Raw genomic sequence first — 12,598 nt, 5'->3', positions numbered from 1 at the left:
AGTAGACTTACATAAACCAGTTCTAGAGGCTATTTGACAAGTAGAGAGGCCAGTAGTAGACAGAGAAAGGATATTATCCCTTTGAGCAGAGGAGATGGTTTTCATGGTGATTATGACTATGATATATGGGACACACTTCATTATATACTTAGAGATAGGTTTAATAATGTCATAATGACACCACTTCATAATTTATTTAATAGTGGCATGACTTTATGGTGTCATAACAAATGATTTATATAATTTTAATCTAGGGTCAAAAAACTGTCCACATGAGTCATCATTTTGTAAGGCTTATAGTGCCACCACATTACCATAAATTCCCACGGGCAAGGGCTCAAATTCATGCCCCAAAGGAGTACTACAGAGTACCCCACTGACATATCCCCGGTCTACCTGTCCATTCATATACAATAATGTAAATGGTGAAATAGCACAAACATGTGGACAGTTTTTTGAGCCACTGTACTGGCCGCCATGTTCCAGAGTGCTGTATGATTGCATCATCTTATATTTAGTTATAACATCAGATCACAATGATATCCCATAATAACCACCTATCATTGAGCTATACTAATACATGTGGTATGGTAGAATATAATCTAATGTCATAGTGGTAACTGCGTACCGATCGCCTGGACATGATATCACGAAAAAAGCATATGAGTGATGTCATTGAAGACTGCAATGAAAAAATGAGACATGTGGGTCCATGAGAGTACTGTAGAGTTCATCAGAGTAGTACATGGGCAGATGAGCCGGGTGATGTGAATGCGAATGGAGACGGTAAAAATGATATGGTAGAGTGAATCCTAATACGAGCGAGCGAAGGTTATAAGTATTGAACAGACTATGAGACAGTTGTGACTCACCTTGAATAACTATTTCCTTGCCTTGCGTTTCAGAGCCTTCTTGGGTGGAACAGCAGCATTCTTTCATTTGCACTCAGTAGGTTGAGTGATCTCTTCATCTTCTTCAGTCAGAGGGCTCTTGTCATCGAAAATGGCTGATGTGGAGGCTTGCTTGCGCTTGCGTGAGTTATCAGGAGGATTGGGAGTAGGGGAGCGTGCAGGTAAGACTTCTTGCGCCTTGTGCAAGTCAACAGGAGGATCAGGGGTAGGGAAGCGCGCTGACTCTTGAGGAGACGAGGTGGCTATCAGAGGATCTGGAGTGGGTGATTTATCAGGGGGAGGGACGGACTTGCCACGTGACTCTTGTTGATTATCAAGTGCCGAAGACGGTGCAGATGGTGTGTCCAAGGATCTGGAAGCATGTGCGGCGAGTTGCCGTTCCATGGCAATTATATCATTGTCCTTGGAACACTCTATGTTCAGAGAATGACAAGGCTTGGCACCGTTTTCATTGCCAAACAGTTTCCTATATCAATGAACAATTTAAATAAATACATAGCGCAAAAATTCACTTACTCATTATAATGTCCTAGCAGGGAGTTGACCCACCCCTTGTCCTTCCTCCCCAAAATAAGATTTACAATCCTAGTATAGAAGTCAGTGTAATAGAAAAGACCGTCATGGTCTTTCCATTTCTCAAGCGAGCTAATAGCAAAGCGAGCCTGTAAAATACAGACTGAGTAAGTTAAATCTGCAAAAGAAAAACTTACCTGGACCGCCGCATATGCAATATGCTCTGCCCTGACTTCTTTCATCCCATGGAGCTTTGCATTGCAAGCACGAGTTCCGCTCGAGACACTGGCCTTGAGTGCAGATGATGGAGAGGTGAAGATGAGTTTAGTAACCTGTATGTATTAGTATTGCCCAATATAATAAGAATAAAACCTACCCGCTCCAAAAGATATCCACGAAAAAGCCCTTCAATAATGTCTTCTGGGTCAAAATCTTCGCCTGCAGTGTTGCCTGGATAGAGAAAGGCGGGCCATAAGGCAGTGGTCACCTTTAATGACGCGCTATCAAACTTGTTCTTCATCCTGTAGATATAACTGTTAGTACAAATAACTTTTTTTTAAAAAACATACCCATGCGGATCCTTGGTATATTTGACCAGATACTTAGCAGGACAATTTGCCCAGCTGGGCGTGATTAAACCCCATTTGAGCGCAGCTCTTGCTGTCATTAGTGATGGGCAGACGGATAAGCTCTTTGTCCGGGTTTGGAGCGGCATATGAGCCCATGCAAGACTTGAGGCGACTTGTGTCCTCAGAGCGCATATGATTAATCATATTTTGCATCTGTAAATACATAGTTAGTTGCAATTGATGTAAAAAAAAATGCGTACCTCGCCAATGAGTTGCGCGAGCTCATCGCATTTTTTCCTCCTACTGATTAGAGTCCCAAGGTAAGGCGCATGTTTGTTGATGTATTCGAATGTGCGCATGTACTGTGCACAAGTGAGAGTATCACTGAAAATTGTGTGAGTATGCAAGAATGAGGTCAGAGTGTGCATATATGCACTCAATTGGACTTACCAGGTGTCCAGAATCTTCCTGCAGGCAGCCTTGATGTGTTCTTCTTCCATTTCATCTCCGTCCTCGGCCTCGGCAGCTTCTTGTTCCAAAAGTAGACTCACCTGGATCGCCTGCTTGAGATCGCAGAACATATCGAGGCCACATGGGATCCAACGTGCAATGTGTATGCACTGCTCCCACGGCGTAAGGACCTTATTTCGCGATCTTCTAGAATCTTGTCAACAAATGAAGTTTGGCTGCACAGAAAACTCACCTTTTTGTCGTTTCGGTCTTCTTTTCAATTGTTACTGGGTTACTATGTCCCCTATATGCATGTGAGTTCTGATTGGAACAACTGATATTACAGTGTCACCTACCTGGCTTTTTTGGACTTATGTCTGTCCTTATCCAATGATTTAGTGGACACATCTGCCGCATTTTTTCCACGTTTGCTGGATACCTGGGGCAGTGGTGTGCTGGGGCGGGTACTTACATCAGATTCTTCAGAACTTGGAGACGTAGTATTAGATCCAGAAGACGAAATTGAATTAGAGTGTTTGCAGTGAGCCATGATGTTGGAGAGAGAAAGATTCAGATTAGATCAATGACATGTTATTAATGTTTGTTTGTTATAATGAATTGATACCGGATATCAATTTTCTCAATTAATTCCATTTTTAGTCCTGGCTCATGATTGGCTCACACACACATAAGCACACCAAACTTGCATTCTCAACCCTAAACTAGGTGTACAAATGTCATGTAATGTACAATTGAGCAAATAAAATACTAAGTACAGTGCATGGTATAGTAGTACAGGACAAGAAGGAAAAATTACCTGGAGGCCACTGTCTACTCACATATCCTCCTGGTCCTCCTCCCTTTTCTTGACATAGTAATCCCATGGCGCAGTGGGATTTTTGGGATCTGGGTGAGGGTTACCAAAGCACCTGGTCAGAATTAATTGAGTGATGATTGAGTTAGAGGTCATCGTTCTTGACATGACTGCAAGATTCTGGTGGAGATTGAATCTGATATTGTTATGACTAACGTTCACCGAATGGTAAAGATCAGATCACAATCACTAGGACTCAGTCACAGATGATGATAACAAGATGGGATTGAGCGTGAACGTCTAAGTCTACTACAAGTGTAGAAACGAAGAGGTTAAGTCTAAGGAGTACTTACGCTAACTAACCTACTTATATACATAACATTGAATAGGAGATATCTGAGTCTGAAAGAAATTAGCCAATGAGAAAAGAGTTGTATGATACTGCAGATGACTGAGCATGACATCATGATATATAAGCAGATGAGTAAGACAGCAACTAAACAGAAACCCAAGATCTGACCGGTTCTTCTTTGAGAAGCGAGATTGTTCTAGCTCGTGGAGTAGGGGAGCCAATCAGAGAAGTGACGGGAATTGAAGTCACATGACCGGTTCGGTAACTAGAAGTAGCTGAAGGAAAACCAAGGAATGAAAAATGGTTCATATTTGGAATTCATGACAGATATCAACATATGATCACATCACATTACATTCGATCATAGATCCATATCTTCCGTTAATGACAGAGGTCCAGGCATCGGGGGCAGTAAGTACGTTAGCCATGGTATTGATATGAATGTTGATAAACATAGCCACAGACTTGGCAAGGACTTCATATCATGGAATATCCCAGCGGATGTTGAATTTGATATTCCCAGATGTCTCGATCATGATATCACATTATTTTCGATCATATGACCTTACTTTCAATCGTATGTATCAATGTCTAATAGGTGAGTCGCAAATCTTCCAAACATACCACTCAAGTTTCTGCCTTTACTAGGACTCCTTATCCTGAGATCCGCGAGATCCCACCTCCTCGGGGGTAAATATCCTGGCGAGGATTCACAGGATACTCCAATGTGGAGTTCTGGCGACTCTCATTAGTGCAATCGAGCACAGAGAATGTTTAAGGTACGTTCCCATCAAGTATTTTACATTGTGTAGCAGGATTAATGCTTCATTTCAGTCGTTAAATTAATGTAAATTCTCAGTAGATGGACCGTTTAAATATGATACATCAATTCTGCAACTAGTGAGACCTCGTGAGGACGTGTCCCCCCCTTCTGCGCATTCATTTAATCCATGGTTGATGACCTCTGCTGCATAGCTTGCAGCACAGCATTCGGCTCATGCAAACAGCTGTCAGCACATGTGAGCCAATGCGCACTCAATCTTTCGTTTACTGATCAGCTTTTCACCTGCAAAAGCAAGTCCGAGAAGAAGAAGCGAAAAGACAAGCGGGCGTGTCGTGATCAATCCCACGTGCACGTTCCTGAAGATGTCGTCATTCCAGATCAACCCGAGATTCAAGATTTCATGTCTGTTGATCAGGACAACAACTTCATTGACAATGATGTATGTATTAATTTGATTTCTAAAGCGGAATTGTGCTAACTACACATCTAGATTGAAATGTGTCGCGCACCGTCTCCCTCACCCCCACCTATTGTCTCCCAGTGCTCTGGACGGAGAATCCGAATGCCCACCCGCTTTGCAGACTTCTTGCCGGGGTCAGCGACTCACCTTGTGCATATGCCGCCCTCCACCTGTCAGCAACGCGGACATCACAATGATGTCATCACGGATCAACACATGGATCAACCTAGTCCTCGAACACCTTCCCTGCTGCGGTCAGATCACAACGACTTCCCTCCTTTCATCCCCTTCGAGACAGAGCCTAACGAAGCAGATCTCTATCGAATTTACCCTACCTGGCCCAGTGTACCCCCCCACGAAAATTCCCTTGAGAATGTTACTGATGCTCCTACACTCGCTGGAGGTGATCGGGTTCTGGACCTGAGTCGCATCACCGAAGGATTGTCGTCCAAGGTGATCGAACAGGACGACCTCTATGCAGCCTTCTCCAACCCGACCTCTGGCCTCCTTATGGCTTACCATTACTCTGGAACCGGCCAGCAGTCAGTTGCAGAGTTACAGCAGCTCACCGGCTTCGTTGGTGATCCGCCATTTAATAATAGTGATGCCAATTCATTTTCCCATACCCGGGAATCCAAAAATATCGACGCCTACCTGGAGAAGAAGTCTAATCCATTCCGCCAGGAATATGGCTGGCGCCAATCTGCCATCAAGATCAGGCTACCTAAAGAGGGTGAGAAGTGGGACGCCGAGGCCGAGGCCCCAGAACTCGAAATTCCTGGCATGCATCATCAATCGATCACTGATATTATCGAGTCCGTTTTCCAGGATGACGTCGCAAAAACTTACAACATGACACCCTATCGTGAGTTCTGGAAATCTCCGGATGGACGGGACATTGAGGTCTTCTCAGAAGCATACTCTAGCCCTGAAATGGTCAAAACCTACCAGGAGATCAACAATCTGCCTCATGAAGCAGGTGATGACCTCAAGCACACTGTTGCATCACTCATGTTCTAGTCTGACGCAACACATCTGGTGAATTTTGGTGACGCATCACTCTGGCCATTCTACCTCTATTTTGGCAACCAGTCAAAGTATACTCAAGGCAAACCGACTGCCTCTGTGTGTCATCACGTTGCCTACATTCCAACAGTAAGTTCTTCATTAATATCTATATATACATCTAACTCTAAACCGATCTTCAGTTGCCCGAAGATCTACAAGATCAATATATGGGTATTTTTGGCAAGCCTTGCACAAGCCAGGTCTACACGCACTGTAAGCGTGAGCTGATGCAGGCCATATGGGCTCTACTTCTAGACGAGAAGTTTATGCATGCTTACGAGTATGGTATAGTAATTAAATGTAGTGATGGCATCACTCGTAGAGTGTTCCCTCATTTTTTTACATACTCAGCCAACTATCCTGAGAAGTGGGTACATTAATTCATTCTCGGATGCAGTACTAATGCTTCTCAGAGTTATTCTTACAGGGATCAAAAATCTGGGGCAGTGCCTTTGTCCGTGCTGTCTCACAAAGAAGAACAAGGTTCCTTTGATGGGATTGAGGTTAGATATGAAACATTGGATCAGGTGCATGCAGAAGGACGACAGGATACACCACCGAGAAGTCGATGATGCACGGGCACTCATTTTTCAACTGGGTGTGCCTGTTGATGGCACTTGCATCAAGAATATTCTCAATGACAAGTCTCTGGTGCTGTTATGATCAATGTTTCACCTAATGGCAAAAGGTATCACACAACCACTAGGACTCGTCAAGGATGAGAGAATCAGATAGATTGAGAGGTAAACGTCTGAGTCTACACTGGGTAGGAACGAAGAGGTTAAGTCTAAAGAGAAACTACGCTAACTACCCTACCTATATGCATAACATTGAGTCGGAGATATCTGAGTCTGTAAATAATCAACCAATGAGAAAGAATCGTACGATACTGCACATGACGTAGTATGATGTCGTGATATATAAGCGATGATGTCAGAGACGGAGATTAAGTGATAGGAAGACATATGGTTCTAGCCCTGGGCGTAGGGGATTCAATCGGAGATGTGACTGGTGAAATGTGAAGGGGTGAAGTTGTGACATGGTGATGATGTGATAATGTGAAAGGTAGTGGTGTCACGTGACCGGTTCGGGTTTGGGACATAGCCGAAGGAAAACTGAGAAATGAAAAATGATTCATGTTGGGAATTCGTGACATTACCCCCTCTTTAAGGTGAGCGTCCTTGCGAACATAGGATGGTTGAATATTTTTTGTCTCCATTCCAAGAAACCAGGAGTTTGCAAGACTGGAATGATTGCGCTTGCAATTCGACGCGATTTGGGTGCATCAGGATTTGCCGCGTAAAACTCGCTGACTAATCTTGGAGAGTTTTTTAGGTTTTCTTCGTTTTCCCATGTTGCTTCCTCTAATGGATATCCTTTCCACTTTGATAAGAATTGCAACCGGTTTCGCCGTACTCTGCTGGCTATTACTGCTTCTAATTCGTATTCTTGCATTCCTTCCACGATTTCGGGAGGTGGACGTTCTGGTGCAGTGCGAGTTGTTAATGATGAGGTTTTATGAGCGGTGAGTAGTTCTACATGAAAAACCGGGTGGATTTGATAGGATTCCGGTAATTTCAACTTGTAGTTCAATTCGCCTACTCATTCGATTATTTCGAATGGACCAAGGCGGCGATCCAACAATTTCTGACTCGGTCGTCGTTGTCTGATGTTTCTGGCGTCTAGCCAAACCTTTTGTCCTACTTCGAAAATTGGTGCGTCTTTTACTCCTCGATCATAGAAGCGTTTCATCTGATCATTGGCGATTTCTAGCGTTGCCTTCGCTTTGTCTTGTGCCTCCTTCATTTCTGCTACTCTTTGATCGGCTAATGGAACGGTGTTGGAGGAGTTGGGGGAAATAATGAATTCGGGATTATAGCCATAGAGGCATTTGAACGGGGAGTGTCCGGTTACGGTAATGGAATTGTTATGTGTGAATTCTGCAATGGGAAGCCATGATGCCCAATCGTTCTGACGGTAAGATGTAAACACTCGAAGGTATTGCTCCACTTCTTGGTTTACTCGTTCTGTCTGTCCGTCTGTCTGTGGGTGATATGCAGTCGACATAGACCATTTGGTTCCTAGTCTTTTTGAGACTTCTTGCATGAACTTGGACACGAACTGTGTTCCTCTATCAGAAATCACCTTCTTTGGTGTTCCGTGCAACTTCCATACATATTTAAGAAACAAGTCCACGATTCCTTTCGAAGTAACGTCCTTGGTGGTTGGTGCGAGATGGGCTTGCTTGGTGAAGCGATCGACTACTACGAGGATACTGTCTTTGCCTTCTGATTTAGGGAGATCGGTGATCAGGTCACAGCTAATTGTTTGCCATGGACCTTCGGGAATTTTATTAGGCTTTAAGGGACCATGGGGTTTAGATGGTAACACCTTCGTTTGTTTGCATCTGTTGCATCCATCTACGTAGTCATTGACCCACTTCTGCATCTGTGGCCACCAATAGTTATGAGAAACGAGTTCGAGAGTTTTAGCACGTCCCATATGTCCTGCTGCGGGTGAATCGTGAAAGATTTCTAACACCGAGCGATGAATGTCTTTGTTATTGGGTACGTAAACTAATCCTCTAAAAAGAATGAGTCCATCTTCTGTATTCCACTCTTCTAGTCCTTTTCGTAGTTGGACTGGGGCCTTTTTAAGGGTTTCGATAGCATTTCGGACTTCTGGATCTAGATCCGTGCAGTTTCTGATTTGTTTAAGCAGCGTTTGCTTTCCTTGTATCAGAACTTGACCTCTTTTTGCGGCTTTGATTTGGAAAAACTCGGGTTTCAAAAGCACGCGATCCGAATTGTCATTTTCTACCCCTCCTCTGTGGTCTGGCCTCCTGGACAGAGCGTCGGCAGTGTCGTTGACCTTCCCCGGTTTGTGATGCAGTGTGAATTCATACTCTGCAAGGAACAAAGACCACCTCGCTTGTCTGCAAGTTAACTTCTGACTTGTCATGAAGTATTCAAGGTTTTTGTGGTCCATCCAAATCTCCACCGGTTCTGGTGCACCTTGCACATAATGCCTCCATTCTTCCAAGGCGCGAATAATAGCTAATAGTTCTTTATCGTGAATATCATAGTTTCGCTCTGCATCTTGCATAGATTTACTGAAAAAGGCAACAGGGTGCCATAGTCCATCATCTTCCTTTTGAGACAATACGCCACCCATAGCATAGTCAGATGCATCTGTTTCGATTCTTTTCTTTTTTGTGGCATCTGGCATTGCTAATACTGGTGCGGATGTGAAATTGTCCTTAAGGGTTTGGAAAGCCCTTTCCTGTTTGTCCGTCCATTCCCATGGTACATCCTTCCTGATGAGATTGTTCATGGGTTTGGCAATGTTCGTGAATCCGAGAATGAAACGACAATAAAAGTTCACGAAACCCATGAATCGTTGGATGTCTTTGACACAGGTAGGAGTGGGCCATTCTTGTACTCCTTTAACCTTAACTGGATCCATAGAGACGTGTCCATCTTTAACGATCAAACCGAGGAATTCTACTTCCTTCTTTTCAAAAGAACACTTCTCGGGTTTGAGATAAAGATCATTAGGATCTTTGAAGTCTACTTTGTGATCCCACTTCTTGGGTTCAGGGAATCTAGTAGACTCTTCTTCGGAGAAGACCTTGAGATATTCATGGAGCCATTCTGGGACCATCTCTTCTACGGACTTCTTTTCCTTTTTCTTTTCCTCTTGTTGAGCTAACTCTGAAGCGACTGAGCTTTTGTACTTGATCCACACATTTCGTGGTGAATCTTCATCTTCGATCTCCTCTATCTCTACTTTCCTAGGAGCACTCAAATCTGAAGGCTGTACTTTGGCTGCGGGAATCGAAGTTTCCATGGTGACTTCCTCATCATCTTCTTCCATGGGTAATAAAGCAGGTAATGTATCCTTCTGCTTTTTTGCCTTGGTCTTTTTCTTCTTGACCTTGGCATCCTCGCATTTGACTGGGCAGTGGTTCAATGTCATTTTTCCCGCATTCCAATCTATGTTTGGATTATGATATCGTAGCCAATCTATTCCAATGATAACATCATCGGTTCCTAGATCTGTGATCAGAAAGGCCACTTCTTCTTCGTGATCTCCTATCTTCAGAGTCAAATCTGCGTAACTTTTGATTGGTCCGGCGGAGTTTTTAGTTCCATCGATATTGCGGACGGGCAGTGCTCGCAGTAACTGCTTGGTTTTGACTTCGTTTTTGTCTACGAACTTCTGGCTGAGAAATAAGTTTGTTGCTCCGCAGTCTACTAGAGCTTCCAATTCTGCTTTTTTGTTTTTTCCTTTCAACGTGATTGGCAAGTAAAAATGATCTCGTTTATTCCCAGAACAAACTTCTGATACTTCCATAAACATGATTGCCGAGTCACTAAGGATAGAAAAACGATTGTTCTGGTCTAAGTTTGCAGTCAACTTCGACCTATCTAAAAACCCCGTTTCTTGAGGGCTTCATCTGAAGAAGTCAAGAAAATCCTCTCGTTCACTATGCGCTGGATATCTTCCAGCGTGATGGGCTTTGCCGCTGGTTTCTCTTCCTCTTCCTTGACCGCTTTGATAGCAGGTCCTTTGCCTTTGGTATCCATCGGCTGTCCAGTGCAATTACGGGCCATGTGCCCAGGTTTTCCACAACGATAACACTTGAAAGTGTCTCCCGATTTGCCTTGAGGTTGGGGTCCACCTCGTGTCTTTGATGCGTCTACGTCCATTGCATCTCCACCTTGAGAAACTGGTTTGAGTGGGCCTCTTTCAACCCATGGGCGACGTGGTGGTTGCCAGGTCTTCTTTTTCTCATCGTCCAGTTCCTCAAAGTTCGTTCCGATAATGAGAGCATGCGAAATCATTCCCTCTAGGGTGCTCTTGTCCCTAGGGTTTACGTGGGCCAACTGATCCCTGATCCGTTGGGATAATGCAAGACGGAACTTGCGCATGAGTTCATAGTCCAAGAAGCGGCAGTGGGCGATCTTCTGTCTGAAGAGAGAGACGAATTCCGCGATGCTGCGGTTTCCTTGCTGGAGATGATCTATCTCCCGAGCCATCTTTTCTTCCTTGTTGATGATGCCCCACATGGCTTGCATGTCGTTCTTCAACTGGTCGTATGACCCAAGTCATCCGCTTAAGGAAGTTTTGGATATGCTTTCTCCCCATTTCGCTGCAGAGCCCTTGCAGAAGAAATAAGACAGGAACTCTTCTGGAGCTCAGAGGCGGTGGGATAGGATGTGAAGTAGAGGTTGAGTTGGGAGAGGAAGGTATCAACGTCGATAGAGTTCTTGTCTCCTGTGAACTCTGTAGGTTTGGCCATCTTGAGATCAGAGCTTGAAACTCCAGAGGTAAATGCCTGTGTTGTTGGCGTTGTCGTACGAAAGGCTTGCAAAGCCATGATCATTTGCTCTGCTGCCCTCAGCCTCTCTGCTAGCTCGTTCTTCTCTGTCTCTACTCTGTTCAGGTTCTCAGCTAAGAGTGCAAGATGGTCTTTCAACTCGTTGTACCGGTTTTGGTTTAGATATCTTTCTTGTGCGGTTACTTGAAAGATGGCGTCCGAAATGCTCTGGTGGGTGATGGTAGTCCCTGCTGGGCCTAAGATGCCTTCCGCTACCACAGAGCCTGGCCTCGACAGGGTCAGTGTGGAGCTTTCTGCAGATACCAATGGCCCTGCTCCTAGTGTCTGCCATCCTTGAATTGGTGCGTGGTGCGGGGCGGGGGATTGGATTATTCTCCAATCTTGCTCGGACATGAAGGAAGGGACAGTTGTTTTCTCGACAGGTATTGTTGTTGTGGACCTGTAGGGCGTGGTCTCTAATGAGACGGGATTCTCCAAGGGGGAGCTATGATGACTATAGGTGCGAATACAGCGCGTGTAGCGGTTCGTCAACCTAAGTAGAACTCGAGAGGAGTTCGGGAACGACGCGGTGAAGTTTTGGGTCTTCTTAATACCCACAACCTCCTATGGTAAAATGTAACTAGGGTTGTAAGACCCGCGAGTGCCATTCTTTATAGTACGAAAGAAAAGTAGGTAGCGTGCAGTCGGTAGGGTTTTGGACCTAACTGCAGGCATGCGGAAACAGGACCTAGATGTCACTGCTCCTTATAGACTGGCGGCTCGCGTAGGCAAGGGCCTGGTCTACTTCTACAAAAGACTAACGTAAAAGAAAATGGTATAGTGCGCGTCTGGGAAAGATGGTTTGAAAAACGTAATCCGCGAGAATACTCTCAGCAGAATAGCACGGGGTGAAGTTTATCGAGGATGAGGCGTCCAAGACAAAATTCAAGTCGGAGTGGTAAGATAGACTTAACCTAATGTTATGATCAATGTTTCACCTAATGGCAAAAGGTATCACACAACCACTAGGACTCGTCAAGGATGAGAGAATCAGATAGATTGAGAGGTAAACGTCTGAGTCTACACTGGGTAGGAACGAAGAGGTTAAGTCTAAAGAGAAACTACGCTAACTACCCTACCTATATGCATAACATTGAGTCGGAGATATCTGAGTCTGTAAATAATCAACCAATGAGAAAGAATCGTACGATCTGCACATGACGTAGTATGATGTCGTGAATATAAGCGAGTCAGAGACGGAGATTAAGTGATAGGAAGACATATGGTTCTAGCCCTGGGCGTAGGGGATTCAATCGGAGATGTGACTGGTGAAATGTGAAGGGGTGAAGTTGTG

General features: G+C 44.5%; 1 protein-coding gene across 1 annotated transcript; it reads right to left on the bottom strand.

The window, feature by feature from the left end:
* Nucleotides 1-1,423: 1,423 nt before the first annotated feature.
* Nucleotides 1,424-1,944, bottom strand: EDB91DRAFT_1067055 (uncharacterized protein; the record flags this gene model as incomplete). Its single annotated transcript, XM_041314828.1, has 2 exons — nt 1,424-1,756; nt 1,801-1,944. 2 exons carry the CDS (start codon nt 1,942-1,944, stop codon nt 1,424-1,426), a joined length of 477 nt encoding a protein of 158 aa, XP_041168374.1.
* Between the last annotated feature and the right edge of the window lie 10,654 nt (nt 1,945-12,598).

Source organism: Suillus paluster (assembly GCF_016628075.1).
Source record: "Suillus paluster strain FC165 chromosome Unknown EDB91scaffold_591, whole genome shotgun sequence".
NCBI classification, from domain to species: domain Eukaryota; kingdom Fungi; phylum Basidiomycota; class Agaricomycetes; order Boletales; family Suillaceae; genus Suillus; species Suillus paluster.
The sequence above is the reverse complement of the archived record's forward strand: the minus strand, read 5'-3'. Positions and strand labels throughout refer to the sequence as shown.